The sequence below is a fragment of the Heteronotia binoei genome, chromosome 21 (genome assembly GCF_032191835.1).
Source record: "Heteronotia binoei isolate CCM8104 ecotype False Entrance Well chromosome 21, APGP_CSIRO_Hbin_v1, whole genome shotgun sequence".
NCBI lineage: Eukaryota > Metazoa > Chordata > Lepidosauria > Squamata > Gekkonidae > Heteronotia > Heteronotia binoei.
The window spans coordinates 192467750-192484701 of record NC_083243.1 but is presented as its reverse complement, the minus strand read 5'-3'; the positions used below and the strand labels follow the sequence as shown (position 1 = coordinate 192484701).

Genomic DNA, 16952 nt, shown 5'->3' with positions numbered 1-16952 from the left:
GCCTGCCTATTGAAACTCTTTGCTGCATGAAAGTGTCTTTGATTTAGAGCACTGGCATTGTAGTGCTCATTCTGAAACATGAAGAAAAATATTTTCTATAGAAGGATCCAAGACAAGCTAGACCTGAGCTGAACTTACACATAGATTTTTGTGAACATTCTTGTCAGTACCAAAGAATCTACTCTTTTTGGCAATCTTTGCCACTCCTGGTCAAAAAATTTATTCATGTGCATGAATACAAGACAATTTGCACAACTGAAAGAAGGTAGTTTGTTTTTTGGGGGGAGGTATGGAATTAAATACTAAAACTGCTAATTTATATGCAATGCAACACTACTCATAAAAAACCAATGTGCAAAAGTAGTTATTCAACAAAGTACACTTACAATAGACAACAAGGTGTCTCTTAATGTGTTTATGCATATCCATTCTATTTTAAGGATAGTAGGATAATTTCTCAATGTCAAAAAAGTAAGTCATCAGGATCATGTCCCTTATCCCAAAAAATGGGAAGTTAAAGGTGCATCCCAAACATTATTTTTTATCCTTGACCTATGTTCAAGGATTCTAGTTTTTACTGCTCTAACACTAGATCCCACATACAAATACTGACATATCACATATTTGGAATAACAATTAGAGTGGTGGTTGATCCTGAAGGTTCCTAAGTCCTGTGGTGCCTCAAATTCTTTAATATCTACAGCCAATTTACAAGCAGCACAGCGCAAACATTTAAAATGTCCCACTGGTAATGAGGAAAATTTGTCAACTTTAACTAAAACTAATCTAACCAGACAGTCACCTATACTCTTTGTTTTATGAAAACGTATGCAAGGACAACTGGAACACCCTGGCAGGTCACTGACTAAGTGCCAGTGTCTTCACCACGCAGCCAAAAGCCAGTTTACATTTGTGACGCAAAAGCCGCGGGACTTTGCGGCTCTTCCGGGTTCTGCGGAGCAATTAGTGTGAAATCCGCGCAGACGCTGTGCGGTGAAGAGGGACGTCGCTCCCGAGTAAGGTCAGTGCGAAAACGCTCTAGGTTTCTAATTTGTCTAGACTGAGGATAATAGTCAATACCCTATGAAATCTGTTGCATTTCTTGTGTTTTAGGCTTACCTTGTAAAAGCAAATCTCTGTTTACAGATTCAGCTCTGGCACATGCCTGGTGAATAATATTCATGCGATACCTTCTTTTCATTAGCTAGTTAGTCATTTTGTTAGCTTCCAATATAAAGTAATGATTAGATGAACCATTTCTTCTGAGTCTTATGAACTGGCTATAGGGCAAACTGGTTTTTTTTTAGGAAAAGTGAGTGGAAAGAATCATATTGTAAATATGTATTATGATCTGTTGGTTTAGTAAACAAATGAACTGACAATGTACCATCGCTTCTCTTAAAAACTACAGTATCCAGAAATGGTATAGATTAAAATTCACTTGTCATAGTGATAGTTTAAGTGGAGTAGACTTAATTGATCCATTCAGTTTTTTAAAAAAGATTTGTCTTCTCTATACACAAGAAAGATGTCATCAATTAATCTGCTGTATAGGACTAGATGATGAAAAAAAAGATTATTGTCCTTATTACAAATAACAGCTGCCATCCTTATAATAGAATAGATACACATAAAGTTCTCTGGTGGTTCCAGGAATGGGAGGGTCCATCACAATAGGGATTAGGCTCCTCCTCCTTTGGAATAGGGTTGGTTCTTCATTCAATCCACTGGGGGGAGTGGCCTATCCCCTGGAACCTTCACCAGTCTTAACGGCCCTATTGCTGCACCAGGACGCGTTCGACAGCTGCGGGCTGCAACGATTCACAATTTGTCTCTTTTCTTTTTGTTTATTCTGGGCCGCAGACACGCGGCCAGAGAGAGACATGCCGGAGACTTAGCGCCAGGAGGCAAGTTCCAGCCGTAAATTTCCCCGCTGGCGTCTGGGAGTTCCTGACAAGGGTGTGGGGAGGAGGCTTCTCTGCAGAGTGCCCTTTTCACAGGGCTTCCTCCTTTCCCCCTTTTTTCCCTGCTGCGTTTGGCGAGGGTGGGAAGCGGTGGAGACCTCAAGCGGTCCCACGCAATGCTGTGGGAGCGACGTATTCAAACATCCGAGGCCTGACAATTGGGCGTGCAGCTCCAGAGGAGTCCCGGTAAGAGCAGTGACTGGTGGGTGCATGCTACATGGGGGCCTCTCTGCCTGGACAGCCCTAAACCTCCCCTCCCTTCCTGGTCAGCACGGTGGCGGGGGACAGACGGCCGTTCCTCCCCAGGAGCAAGCCCAGCCGGCTAGGCAGCCGCTATGCTGAGCGGCAATTTTCCCATTTGAGGGCCCTGGAAGGAAGAAGCACCCACTAGCCCGATGGGAACTACAGCAACGGGTGGGCAGAGGAGAGGGGGGGGAAAGGCGCGAAGACTGCTAGCCTTCCTTTCTCTTTTCATTTTCCTTTTCCCCAGCCTCCCAACAGAAAATGGCTGAAGGACAAGGGTGTTAAGCAGCAGCAGAGGGTTCCCCCAGTGAATTTGAGTCGCCCCACTACTCAGGGACTCCAACAGCACAGGGTTCTTCCAGAGCTACTGAGCCTGAGCTATTGGGAGAGGATGCCAAGAGCAACTTACTGCAGTGGCTTAAGATGGAACTGTTAAAGGACAGGACTTTTTCACAGAATCTGTCTGCTGCTGCCTCAGGGCTAAAGAAAAGAAAAAGGGAAAGCCCTCCTCTTCACCCAAAGCAGCGCAGGTTGGACTTAGAGACAGATTCACCTGGGGCTAGCTCTTTAGAGGAAGAGATGTCCTGTTCCTCTAATCAAACATCGGACAGGGAGGAAGGGGAGCTTTCTAAAGAGGAAGAAGCCCCTACTGTCCCAGGATCTTTGTCCTGGAGTATCATTCCAAACTCTTGCCCAAGGTTCTTTGGGAGATGGAGTTTGAGGCTACACCGAAGGAGAAAGAGGAACTGGACCCGGATCTTCCCTCTGGTTCGGGGAAGATGATGCCTAAGTTAGGAGTCTCTCAGACAGGAGTGCCGCTCCCCTCTCCTTTCTTCAGCACCATCAAGGCAGAGTGGGAACACCCTGCCAAACCTAAGACTAACTCGCAAATATTTTCAAAATTGTATGGTCTGATTCTCGAGGCAACTAAACGTCTGAAGTTACCTACGATTGATGACCCAGTGAACAGCCTGATCTCCAGTTCAGTGCTACCCATGGATGCAGATGGTCTTCCCAAGGATGCTTGCAACAGATGGATGGAACAAGCCCCGCACAAGGACTTTGAGGCTTCGGCCTGGTTGGTCTGGACCTCTACGGCCACTTTTGCCAGGGCAATGCACTCCTGGGCTTCCAACTTAGCTGCAGCCAACAGCAGGGCACCTAAGGAATTCAAAGATGAACTTAAGAAAATTTCTCTGGCCTCCGCATTCATTGCTGATGCAACTCTGGATGCTGTCCAACTCTCTGCTAGAGTGATGGCTTGCAGTGTGGCAACCAGGCAAAACCTGTGGCTACGTACCTGGGAGGCAGATGCGGCAGCACATACCAAAGTGGCGGGGGTGCCTTTCAAGTGAGCGAAGCTGTTTGGAGACGAACTGGAGCGCTTCCTCATTGAGAACAAGGATAAGAAAAAGGTGTTATCATCTAAGAAGAAAGATGTCAAACAAAAGAGGCGTTTTCAATCCTTTTGGGATTCAAAAAAGCCCTCTCGCCCGTCGACTTTCAAGTCCTTTAAGGGGAAATGTCAGTCCAGAGGTAGAGACTTTAAATCCTTCCCAGGCAAGTCAGAGTCAGGATCCAAAGGGAACTCCAAAAAAGGGGGGTCCCAATGACTATGCCAAGAACCCACAGGAAGGTGGGATCGGGGGGCCATTGCTGCACTTTGCGACAGTTTGGGCTCAATCAGTGCAAGATCTATGGGTGCTAGAGACAGTGACCAAAGGCTATTTCATAGAACTGGACAGCTTGCCGCCCTGCCGGTACCATTGGGTTCCAAGGAAAACAGACCCCCTTGCCCATCTACAGATGTTGGCAGCAATAAGACACCTCCTCGACATTGGGGCTCTAGAGAAGGTACCCACACCCCAACAGGGGATGGGGGTATATTCAATTCTGTTTCTGTTTCCAAAAAAGAATGGGGAAGTCCAAGCCATTCTAGATCTTAAATGGTTGAATAAGTTTGTCGGATCAATGAAATTCAGAATGGAAATTCTACGCTCTATCCTTCCAACTATACAGCCCAGAGAATTTCTCACTTCAATAGATCTCTCCGAAGCTTATTTGCACATTCCAATCAGAGAAAGTCACTGACGGTTCCTGAGGTTTGTGTACAACCAGAGGCATTACCAGTACAGAGCCCTCCCATTTGGGCTGAAGTTCTCCCCCCGGGTGTTCACCAAGATTCTGGTAACCCTAGTGGCTCATCTACGCCTCAGGGGGTCCTGCTGTATCCATCCTGGATGACATCTTGGTGAGAGCACAGTCATATCAGCAGTCCATCAACATGACGCAATTGACTGTGACCACCCTACAGGAGCACGGGTTCATGGTGCATCGAAAGAAGAGCAACCTGATATCTGTGCAAATAGACACCACTCTGGACAAAGTTTTTCTTTCAGAGGACAGACAGATCAAGTTGCAAAGTGTGTTGCTAGAGGTGTTATCAGCACAGCAGGTGCACGTGATGCAGCTGGCGCAGCTGCTCGGCATGATGGTGTCCTGCCAGGAAGTACTACACATCCATTGCAGCAGCACATAACTCACAAAGCTACCTCGCTCATGCAACAGTTGCAGTGGTGGCAGAACCGGGTTCTATTCCAGGAGGAGATAGATCTCTGGGAGCCACAGAGGGTCATCTTGACAACGGATGCCAGCCTGTTTGGCTGGGGAGCTCATGTGAGGCGCCAGATGACGCAAGGAACTTGGTCAGCCAAGGAAGCCCGTCGGAGTATCAGTTTCCTAGAACTCCGAGCAATCCGGTTGGGGCTGATCTGGCTAGAGACAGTGCTTCAAGGTTGCCACGTGTTAGTCAAGACGGACAATATGACTGTGAAGTCTTACGTGAATCGGCAGGGGGGCACCAGGGTGGAATCCCTTTGCAAGGAGGTAGTGTCTCTGATGATGTGCGCACAATCGCACCTGCGATCCATCAAGGCTGTGGACATGGCGGGCAAGGACAATGTCCTAGCAGACTGGCTAAGCAGACAGATGGTAGACCAGGCAGAGTGAATGCTGGACTGGACAATGTTCCAGGAACTCTGTCTCAGATACGGCAAGATGGAGGTGGATCTTTTTGTGACAGCTCAGAACTGCCAGGTGCCGAGATTTATGGCAAGGAGGAAAGAGGCCAAGGCGGAAGGGTCCGATGCCCTCAGTTGTGTTTGGCCTCCAGGACTATTGTATGCCTTTCCCCCGATTCAACTGATACCCAGAGTTATTCAAAAGGGGTTGGACCAGAGGGCAGAGTTGGTGTTCTTGGCTCCTTTCTGGCCATGGAGAGGATGGTTCTAAGAACTACTGAGGCTGTCGAAGGAGGCACCTTGGCGCCTGCCAGTACATGAGTCTCTTTTACGACAGGGGACAGTGTATCATCCTCAGCCGGGGCTTTGGCAATTGACTGCCTGGAGATTGAGCGGGCGCAATTAGCTACCTTGGGGTACTCTCGACAGGTTATTGACACCATGTTAGCGTCTAGGAAGGGATCCAGTAACAGAATTTACAACAACACTTGAGAGGTTTTTTCTAAGTGGTGTGAGGAAAAGAGTTGGGATCCACTGAAGGTACTAGTTAAAGAGATGCTTCTCTCTTTACAGGAGGGGCTGAACAAGGGTCTTTCTACCAACCCTCTGCACAGAAAAATGGCTGCGATTTCCACTGCCCACGGAGCTAGGAAAGGGGGGTCCCTGACTGCTCACCCACATGTCAAGTGTTTCCTATGAGGAATGGCGCTGATCAATCCACCAGCGGTACACAGGTTCTCTAAATGGAAATTGAACATAGTGTAGAAGGGTTTGAGCAACCCCCCGTTTGAGCCTCTGGCTACATGTCGTTTGAAAGATTTGACCTTAAACACTCTTTTTTTGGTAGGGAGCTAAAAGCTCTTTCAGTAGACAACGAACGGTGCATTTTTCATGCAGATAGAGCGGTCCTGCGACCAGATCCCTCCTTCGTCCTGAAGGTTAATTCGGTTTTCCATAGGACCCAGGAGATTGTCCTGCCCTCCTTTAGCCCCAATCCACAGAAGGAAAGGGAGAAAGAATGGCATCGCCTAGATGTTAAGAGGGCTTTGAGTTTCTATGTGGACAGAACCAAGGGGTTCAGGAAATCAGACTCCCTTTTTGTTTCCTTTAGTTCGGCTTTTTTGGGAAAACCAGTTTCTTCCTCCACTATTAGCGGATGGTTACGGGAAGCTATTGCAGCAGCTTACAGAGCTCAGGGACTGTTGCCTCCAGGTGGGGTTACGGCCCATTCGTTATGGGGGCTGCTACATCGGCAGCGTATAGGGTTTCCCGTCTCTAGAGTCTGTTTGCAGGGCGGCTATATGGCGGTCCATCCACACTTCACAAAGCATTATAAGGTGGATAAGTGGGCCTCGGAGGAAGCGACCTTTGGCGGTAAAGTGCTGCAGAATGTTCTGGGTTAGGGGAAGCCCGGTACCTCCCTCCCTAAGGGCCTACTGCTGTTGTATGTCCCTATTGTGATGGACCCTCCCACTCCTGGAACCACTGGAGAATGGAAGATTGTAAGAACTTACCATGAAGCTTCCTTCTCGGTGGCTCTGGAGTGGGACGGTCCAACCCGCCCAGAGGTGAGAGTGGCTTCCTCGTTTGCAGATCTGTTGGTTTGGTTTTGGGGGGTATCGTCATCACTGTCATTCTGCAGATAAGTGGTACAGTGTGATATGTTTGCCCCTATGGGTTCCCTTCTTTCCTTCAATAAACCTTGAGTTTGTTCAATATATTCAAGGCTATTGGTGTCTGTTTTGGAAGTCGTGTTTTCTTCGCAGTGTTTACAGGCCGGGGAAGTTATGGCTTGGTGACGGCTGGGGAAGGTCCCAGGGGATCGGCCACTCTCCCCCTGATGGATCGAATGAAGAACCGAACCAGAGGAGGAGGAGCCTAATCCCTATTGTGATGGACCGTCCCACTCCAGAACCACCGAGAAGGAAGCTTCAAGGTGAGTTCTTACAATCTTCCGTTCTGCTTCAACAAAAGCACAATGGGTTTTCTGCTTAAAAACACGTGTCTTCTCATGTTAATCAGCAGTTAGATTCTTTCCAGCTTCATTTGAGAATATCCCAAAGAAAGCAGGTACCTTTAATAAAATTTTCAGATGTTGGCATAGTAGGTGGTTCACCCAAAATGAATTAACATTGGAGATGTAACTAACACGAATTTGAGCAGACTCCAGAGGATGGTAGAAGTCAGGAAGGCCTGGCATGACTTTGTCCATGGGGTCGCAAAGAGTTGGACTCGACTGTGCGACTGAACAACAACAAATTTTACTATTGCAAGTAAAGTGTTGTAACTGAGAACCAGATTCCTTCAAACAAATTTGAAGCACTTGCTCCTTGTTGAAAAGGAACGGTTTGAATTAGTGGGTAAGTTGTTATTCAGCACTTTTGGTGGGTTGATGTGGGTAGAACTGTTGTATAATTATATGTTTTATTTTTTAGTTCCAAATATAGAACATGATTGTGAAAACGGCCTCTGAAGAAATGAAAGTGAAATGCCTAGAATAGCCAGGATCAGAGTTAAACTGTTTTCATTGTTATCCATTGAGACCTTCTGTTGTTTATGTACCTATGCACTGTGGAGACAAGGCACCCACTTCACTGATTTGTATATCAGTTCAGGATTGGGAGATATGTAGACTGATATACTGTGAAGATTCTCAGTGGACTTTGTTTGGAACTGTATTGTATACCTGCAGGCGGGTGTTCAACCGGTGTATTATTTTGTGATATATGGTTGAATCTGTATAAACACGTTAATAGACACCTTGTTTTCTGTTGGAAGTGTACTTTGTTGAATGACTACTTTTGCACATTGTTTATTTATGCTTTCAGTTTGCTCCCTGTTTGCGCATATGCAACACTACCCAGCAGCCTTGAGGGCTTGATTTCCTCTTATTCCCTCACTCTCCCCTGGCTGCCACTGTAAAAATTAAAACCGCAAATTAGTTAAAGGGGAGGGGAATGGGAAGCCAAGAGAATCATGTCTCATTGTCTCATATGACACAGAGAAGCAATAAGTGCTTACATCAAAGAATGTCCCTGCGTGCTCCAGGATTAGCTGGCTGGAATCGGGCTTGTTTTTGCAGTAGGTGACATACATCTGAAATTTATCTGCCTGTGAAAACAAACATAATGATGGGAGGAAAAAGTAAGATAAGCGAACATTGTGCTAGCACCATTTCTAGGCAAGCTTTCCCAGAATAAATATATGATATGCGTCAGTCCCTCTAACAAGGAAAGTGGCACTACAGACAAATGGAACAAAACCAAGCCAAATGTGAGCTTTATGTTAGGTTGCTACAGGGAAACCACAGCAACATTACAATGGAGACAACGATGGTTTATTTACTGATTTGTAGTCTATATTTACAAGCCACCTTTCAGCCTTAAACAGCTCCCAGAGCGGTTTATGATAACAGCAGTTGCCATTACTGGAAGATTTGTCTTACTTACCATCAATCTTCCTTCTTGGCGGTTCAGGGTGGATCAGTCTCCATGTTTTGGAAAAGCTCCTCCCACTGGGCAGGCACAGTTACCAGGTCTTTGTCTGCAATTCCGATAGGGGGAGGGGCTTCTCTCTCATGGCTCGAGTTCAGTCCTAAAGCTATTGAAATAAGGAAATTCGTCTCCCAAGGGGATTAGACCCCCTGGTCACACAACAGACCCCCCCCCCAGTACCAACATAATGGTCAGAGAGATCTCTGGACCCCTTCCCTAAGAGGTATTTGTTGAAGAATCATCCTGCAGGACCTTTCCAGAACATCCTACTAGGTTCATCCCTAGCTGTAATGAAAGGAAGAAAAAAATGGAAGTAGAAGACCATGGCCACCTCCAGCATGCCCTTTCCATCACATGGATCATCACCACCCCCAGACCGCTGAGAAGGAAGATTCATGATGAGACAAATCCTCCATTCTCCAGTGATCCTTGGGTGGGTCAGTCTCCATGTTTGGAACCTTAAAAAGCAGTATTTCCCTGGGTGGGAGAGGCAGTCCCTAGACTGGAATGGCATGCTGTAGCACCCTCTTCCCAAAGGCAGCCGAAGCCTATCATAAGCGAAATGCATGAACCTCTGATGGGATTCTCAAATAAGGATGTGCAATTAAGCCTCTGAGAGATCTATGGACACCAAAATATCTCCTTTTTGCACGGCTGTTACTATCATCCTCACAGTCTCCATCCAGAACTTCCTTTTTTTGTCCTCAGGTTCAACCATTCAGGGTCCAAAACTGCCCTGACATCCCTGACATCCCACTCTTGAGCAGTGCTTCCTCTAAACCAGGGGTCCTCAAACTACGGCCCGTGGGCCAGATGCGGCCCGCTGAGGACGTTTATGCGGCCCGCCGGGTTATGGCAAAATCAGACCGGAAGTGACATTCGACCTAAACTCGCGTTAGCAACGCACACTTCCGGCACTGGGCTGAGGCGGCGGAGACAGAGTGTGAGGTGATACCGAGGTGAGGTGAGTTCCCAGGCCGGGGTGTGTGGTGTGGGGAAGGGAGAGAGATGCAGAAGACGGAGAACTGACGGCCCATGGCCTTGTACAGTAACGGCAGTCCGGCCCTCCAACAATCTGAGGGACAGTGAACTGTCCCCCTATTTAAAAAGTTTGAGGACCCCTGCTCTAAACCGTGGAGTCTTATGAGGAAGAATTCTACTTTGTGAACTACTGGCATTAAAGTTGTGAGCAAGCGATTTGGCTACTGCATAAATTAGTTTGCTCTGGGGCTATCCTTCCTGAGCTAAGACAAAAATGTGTGAGCTGGAGGCTAAAAAACTGTGAGCTAGCTCACACTAACTCAGCTTAGAGGGGACACTGCTCCTGAGGCCTTCTGTCCCTCTGGCACAGGCTCTATTGCCCCTATGTCCGGGAGGCAGTGGGCTGCCCCAGTGAGAAGCCAGTCAGTTTTTGGGCAACTATTTCTTGTTACTTGTGCAAAGCAGTTTGGGGGAAGGGGGAAAAAAACTCCAGAGAATAACCTGCTAACACCATGTTCAAGACCCACTTGTAGCTCATGGTGGCTTTCCATTGCCCTCTTATGCCCAATGGGAGTGAGAAGTGGTGATAGTCAGGCTGGGGGGGTTCTGCTTGTGCCCCTTTGTTGGCTGACCTTTGGCTCTGTCGAAGGAGGAACTATTACTCCCAGCCCACCTAGGCTGCCACTTCCCCATCCCCTGTCTGTGTAGGCATGAGCCTGTGGTACGTCTGGACTCACAAAAGGAAGGTGTCTTCCACCAGGTATCTCTCCATCCCTTCCTCAAACAGCTGGGCCCCTTTGAATGGCATTCTAGCCACCTTTGCCTGGAATGAAGGGTCCACCTCCCAGTTCCAGAGCCAGGTGTTCCGTCTGGCAGTGGCACTCACTGCCATGGACCTGGCTGAAAGCTGAATGGTGTCCATAGATGTGTCTGCAGTGAAGGCTGACACCAGGGCAATCTTCCTTAGGGTGTCCTTTAGCTCATTAGAAGTGTTGCTGTCAGCTGCTGCCAGATTTGAGGCCTAAAAAACAACAAACATGGGATCACAGTTCATAGTAGAGGAGATACAAACAAACAGGACCTTTTTTTGTAGCAGGAACACCTTTGCATATTAAGCCACACACCCCTGATGCAGCCAATCCTCCAAGAGCTTACAGGGCTCTTAGCACAGGGCCTACTGTGAGCTCCAGGAGGATAATATCAAGTATTGCAAGTTCCTCACCAATCAACACACCTTCGCTTCATTAAAGACATTCATTGATAGCAACGCATTACAATCAGGCAGGGCCTTGCTGAAAACACCCTGAGCCCTGCGTGTAGGGAAGGGCCAGATAAAAATCTAAACAATAAATAAATAAATACGATCCTGGCTACATTAGGGGTGTGTGGTCTAATATGCAAGAGTTCCTGCTACGAAAAAAAAGCCCTGCAAACAAGCAGATACTGTGATATGCTGGCTAACACATTTCGTAAAACTTTTATCAAGAATCTTACAAATCTTTTGTCACATTATAAAGCACAACCTTACAATATTACAAAGAAAAGTTCATCCCAATGAGCACCTGGATATAGGCTTATTTCATCAAAGTCTTTCTCAGGAATATTCCTGTATATTTTTAAGATTATCAGCCTCTTGTACAATGCAGTGTGTGCATTGGGAGCAAGGCAATCCTTGGCAACTTCTCTAAACAGATGCAAAAGCCTTCTGGATCGGTTGGCAAAATGCTCTCTGCAACCTCATTATTTCCTTCAAAATTAGCATCCTGGAATAAACCATGGTAGTTATGACAAGATACATCACAAAGCTGAATGGGAGTAAATATATAAATTATATAAATATACATATATTTTTAAGCTTGAAAGCTTACTCTACTTAAAGAAAACCATTCTAGGTAACTCCACGCAGCTGCGTGTTTTTTAAAGGTATAGAATACCATATACCATTGATCAAAGTTGTTGTGGGCTGAAAGCTATGTAAGATACTTCCACTTAAATGAACTTTAACTATGTATATATACTTTTCAGAAATTAATTGGGCTGTATTTCTTACATCTGCTAAATAACTTCAAAACCATCCCCTTCAATACTGTATGAATAAAGTTTTTAGAACATTTTGAGATCATACCTGAAATTTATTGCTTCCCAGAGGATCTAATGGAACATCATTTATGAATCTTCTTTATTATAGCTAAAACTTTACTAACCTCATTGATTTCTTGATTTTTTTTTTACTATGACCCAGGAGCTAATCCTAATTGGGAAAATCACTTCTAACAAGGTTGTTCCATAAAATGCTTAAGTGATTCCAGGTATGATTTGATAATTACCAGCATTAAAAACTCTTTGAAGGGGTGGTGTACAAAATTGTTTCTACATGGCTGAATCCGAACTGGCAGTTCAAGCTAGCACAGGGATGGGACCCAGGCTAGGCTTCCCAAACCTCCGCCCTGCCGGGGGACCCCTGGATTAGCAACCTCCTCCCCCGCTCTCCAAAAATCTGGAAGCGGGGGTGGGGATGGGGAAACGGTGCCGTGTCTCTTTCCCTGGCTGCCTCCCTCCCTCGCAGGCTTCAGGGTTCTCCCTTCCTCCAGGTCACAAAGACCCACCCACCGGCAGCCTGCTATTCGCTCCAGTCTGGCCTCCCTTCGTGAGGTGCATGCTGGGACTCGTAGTCCTTGCGTCCTCTCCGGCTACCACAGGCATCTCCTCGGGGAGTCTGGCCAGTGCGGGGGGGAGAGCTCTGCCCCCAGAGGACCATGTGCGTTTCTACCTCCGGAGGCTTCAGTCGCTGATTGAAAGGCTTCCTCTTGGGATGGGGTGTCTGTGTTACTTTGAAGAAGTTGGCAGCAACTTGTGAGTAGAGAGGCCAATCCCCCTTCAGTGTTGCCAGAAATGGGGGGGGGGGAGTCTGCTGGGCACTTCATTATTCTCTATGTGGAGATCGATTCTCATTGGGTATAACGGGAATTGATCTGGAGGTTTCGGGGGATCTGGGGGTGCTGTTTTTTGAGGTAGAGGCACCAAATTTTCAGTATAGTATCTAGTGACTCTCCCCAAAGTATCCCCCAAGTTTCAAAATGATTGGACCATGGGGTCCAATTCTATGAGCCCCAAAAGAAGGTGCCCCTATCCTTCATTATTTCCTATGGAAGGAAGTCATTTAAAAAGGTGTGCAGTCCCTTTAAATGTGATGGCCAGAACTCCCTTGGAGTTCAATCATGCTTGTCACACCCTTGTTCATGGCTCCGCCCCTATGTCTCCTGGCTCCACCCCCAAAGTCTCCTGGCTCCACCCCCAATGTCCCCAGATATTTCTTGAGTTGGACTTGAGAACCCTAACCTAGGCAGATTAAAAAGTGGGTCCAAATGCACACATCTAGCTCCCATCCTGTTCCCGTCCTTACCTCGTCTGACACCATCATTTGTGCTTTCCAATATGCTACCACTTCTGAAGTGGTAGCAAATCAGAGGAGCACTTCTAAGGCACCTTTCCAGCCACCTGAATGGCCAGGGAGCAACAGAGATGTGGCGGTTCCAGTGCCTGAGTGCTGTGGATGCTCCTCCAAGGTGTGTGCCACCCACCCCTGTCCCAGCAGTGGGCTATGCACCGTCTGGCTGTCCCAGGGTGCTTTTGTTTGTGCTGGCTCCCTTCTGAATCAGCACGATGCCATCCCAAGCCGGCGGTTTGGACCCTGCCCATGTGTCTTTTCAAATTGCTACAGATAGGTTCAGTTCAAATACAATTCTGTAATTCATATGTTCCTACTTTGTGCCAATATCCCCAATACATGCAGAAAAACCAACAAACATGGGGTCATGTATCTGGGCATTCATCGGGATGGACTTTTCTTTGCAATATTGCAAGGTTGTACTTCTTTATAACGTGACAAAAGATTTGTAAGATTCTTGATAAAAGTATTCTCAATAAAAGTTTCACTAAATGCATTAGCCGGTATGTCATAGGGCTTGTTTGTATTGGCTCAGATTTGAGGCCCAGGCATAAGCCGCTCTGGAGAACAGGGAGCTGGCAGTGAAGGCCCTGAGGGATGTAGCAGCTGCTTCACAGTCCTTCCACAGCAACTGCTCAATCCTTCTATCACATGGGCAGCCCTTAGGCATCTGCAAGCAGAATGAAGTTTGAACAGAGGCTGGATATGCGGTCACCCACCACAGGGAGCCCTGCAGCCTCTGGCACCAAGAAATAGAGCTTAGCAATGATGCAGTAGTAAACCTTGGGTTTGGCTGGAGTTTCCCATTCGGCCCTTACCACCCTATTAAATGCTGCCAGGAAAGGAATCTCAAGCAGGGAGTTCCTTTTGGGTTGAAAAACCCTGGAAGAGTCTTCTGGATTGTTAGCATTAACATCTTCCTGGTCCCTGTTGCCCTTGAGGTTTCCAGAATTCACAGGACCTTGGACAATATCTATCTATCTGTCTGTCTGTCTGTCTATCTATCCTAGCTAGATATAGATATAAAGGTAAAAAGGTAGTCCCCTATGCACAACGTTTTCACGGCAGACTTTTTTACGGGGTGGTTTGCCATTGCCTTCCCCAGTCATCTACACTTTCGCCCCAGCAAGCTGAGTACTCATTTTACTGACCTCGGGCTGGCTACCTGAACCAGCTTCCGCTGGGATCGAACTCAGGCCGTGAGCAGAGAGTTCAGACTGCAGTACTACAGCTTTACGAACTCTCTGCTCACAACCTGAGTTCGATCCCAGTGGAAGCTGGTTTCAGGTAGCCGGCTCAGTTTGACTCAGCCTTCCATCCTTCCGAGGTCGGTAAAATGAGTACTCAGCTTGCTGAGGGGGAAAGTGAAGATGACTGGGGAAGGCAATGGCAAAGCACACTGTAAAAAGTCTGCCGTGAAAACGTTGTGAAAGCAAAGTCACCCCAGACTCAAAAACGACTGGTACTTGCACAGGGGACTACTTTTACTTTAGATATAGATATATAAGAAGAAATTAGATTTATATCCTGCCCTCCACTCCGTATCTCAATTTTTACCATTTAAAGGGATACAGAATAAAAAGGGAAAATAAGGAGCATAAAACATCATTTGTTAAACTCATTTTAAGGACACTGTATATCATGAGATTACAAAACATGAAAAAACAGCATGACAAATCAGAATGTGGAAAAATAATCAATACTTTCATATGATATATTTCCATTATTTCCTATCAATAGGGCTAGGTAAGAAAGCATACTAGCAAGGAACAGAAGACAAAAAAAGAATGAAAACACATTTTTCTTATCTTTAAATAAGATTTATACCATCGTATAATGACTAGTAAATATGTAACTATAAACATTAATGAGAATAACTACAATATGTGATTATATAATTTTGAGTATTAATCAATTTAAATTTCTTTATAACTTCTCTTACAGCTTTATCTAATCTATGTTGTTTGCTTGTAGTAATTATAAAAAGCTCTCCACTTATTCTCAAATTTGATGATAGGCTTTTTATTTATATGGTTCATTATTTTCATCATAACAGCATATTCTTCCCTTTTGTCTCTCCAGTTTTCAAGATTGAGGCAAACCTCAGACTTTCACTTGGTTGCAAATACTAGTGGTACCACAGAATATTTCTAAACAGCTCATATTCTGATCTATTTATATTAGATGGAAAAATTCCTAATAGCACAGTCTGAAGTTTCATGGGAAATTTTATGTTCAAGATTTTCTGCAGTTCAATATGTATTTCTATCCAAAATTCGTTGGTATTTTTGCAGGACCCCCACAAATGGTAAAAAGTACCATCCATCTCTTTACATTTCCAGCACTTTCCTTTATCATTTTTATCCATCATCTCAATATCATTTGGAGTAATATACCAACCGTAAAACAATTTTCTCCAAGTGCATGATTTGCTGTAAACTTTATATCTTTCATCCATAAGCTTTCCCATTGCTGAAGCGAAACATCTCCATCAAAAATTCTGCATCCACTTCACCATACATGTATTAACCTGTTCTGTTTCTGTATCATATTGAAGTAAAAGTTTATAAAAGTGACCTAAAAGATGCTTCCTTTTTATTCATTATTATGTTTTCAAATTTTGATTTGATTTATTAGATTTATATCCCACCCTCCCCACCGAAGCAGGCTCAGGGCGGCTCACAAGACGAAATCCCATCAAGTCCCTTAGTTTATCTCTTTCTGCATGCATTGCTTTTTTAAGCCTTGATGCAAGTTGAAGATAACTTAGCCATTGTATCTTTTTTCCTTCTTCATTAATTGTGATTTAATTTCACCTTGAAAATTGGTCATGTCTTGGTATATTATAAAATCAGAGTTCTTTCTTACAGGTTTGTCAAAATATGCATCTATTGGTGACCTTATAATTCAGGAGTGGCCAAACTTGCTTAACATAAGAGCCATATAGAATAAATGTCAAATGTTTGAGAGCCACAAGACATTAATGTCAGATGTTGGAAGGAAGGAAGGAAGGAAGGAAGGAAGGAAGGAAGGAAGGAAGGAAGGAAAGGAAGGAAGGAAGGAAGAAAGAAAGAAAGAAAGAAAGAAAGAAAGAAAGAAAGAAAGAAAGAAAGAAAGAAAGAAAGAAAGAAAGAAAGAAAGAAAGAAAGAAAGAAAGAAAGAAAGAAAGAAAGAAAGAAAGAAAATGGGGGAGAGGAGAGGGAGGGAGAGGTGGAAAGAAATGCATTCTCCAAGCCACTGGCTGGCTTGGCATGGCAAAGTGATTTAAAGAGACAAATGCGGTAGGGTCTCCAAGAGCCACACAATATGTGTGAAAGAGCTACATGTGGCTCCCGAGCCACGTTTTGGCCACCCCTGTTATAATTGCAACTGGTGGGCTAATTCTTGTTTTTAAAGACCACAAAATTTTCAATAGACTAACGTTAATTACATGGCCCTTCATTACTTTTTGGGGGGATTTTCCGGTTAGTTTTATCCAGAGATAGCTGTGTAGCCCTTCAGTCAAATCTTGTTTCCAATTTCATCAGTCTTTCCTTCAGAAATCCACACCAGGCCAGCTGCTTGATAGTACAGTTTAAAATCAGATGCAGTGTGGCCTCCTCTTTTTTTTTTCATCCTGAAGCACTTTAAATCTGACTCTTGGTTTTTGCCATTCTAGACAAATGTATTGATTTGTCTTTCAGCATCTTATCAGGAACGTATCGATTGGGACATGGGCAAAATCTTGTGGAATACCTTCTGTGGGAAGAGCCTATTCTGCATGGGCTCCTCCTCCTCAGATAGCTCCCGCTCCTCCTTCTGC

General features: G+C 45.3%; 1 protein-coding gene across 5 annotated transcripts in view; it reads right to left on the bottom strand.

The window, feature by feature from the left end:
• Positions 1-16952, bottom strand: part of KALRN (kalirin RhoGEF kinase) — an 837912-nt gene that overhangs the window by 263208 nt on the left and 557752 nt on the right. For all 5 annotated transcript variants that reach the window (XM_060262792.1, XM_060262795.1, XM_060262793.1 and 2 more), the window contains exon 27: positions 8249-8338. In XM_060262792.1, the coding sequence (XP_060118775.1) occupies positions 8249-8338 (90 nt within the window). The remainder of the gene's footprint in view (positions 1-8248; positions 8339-16952) is intronic.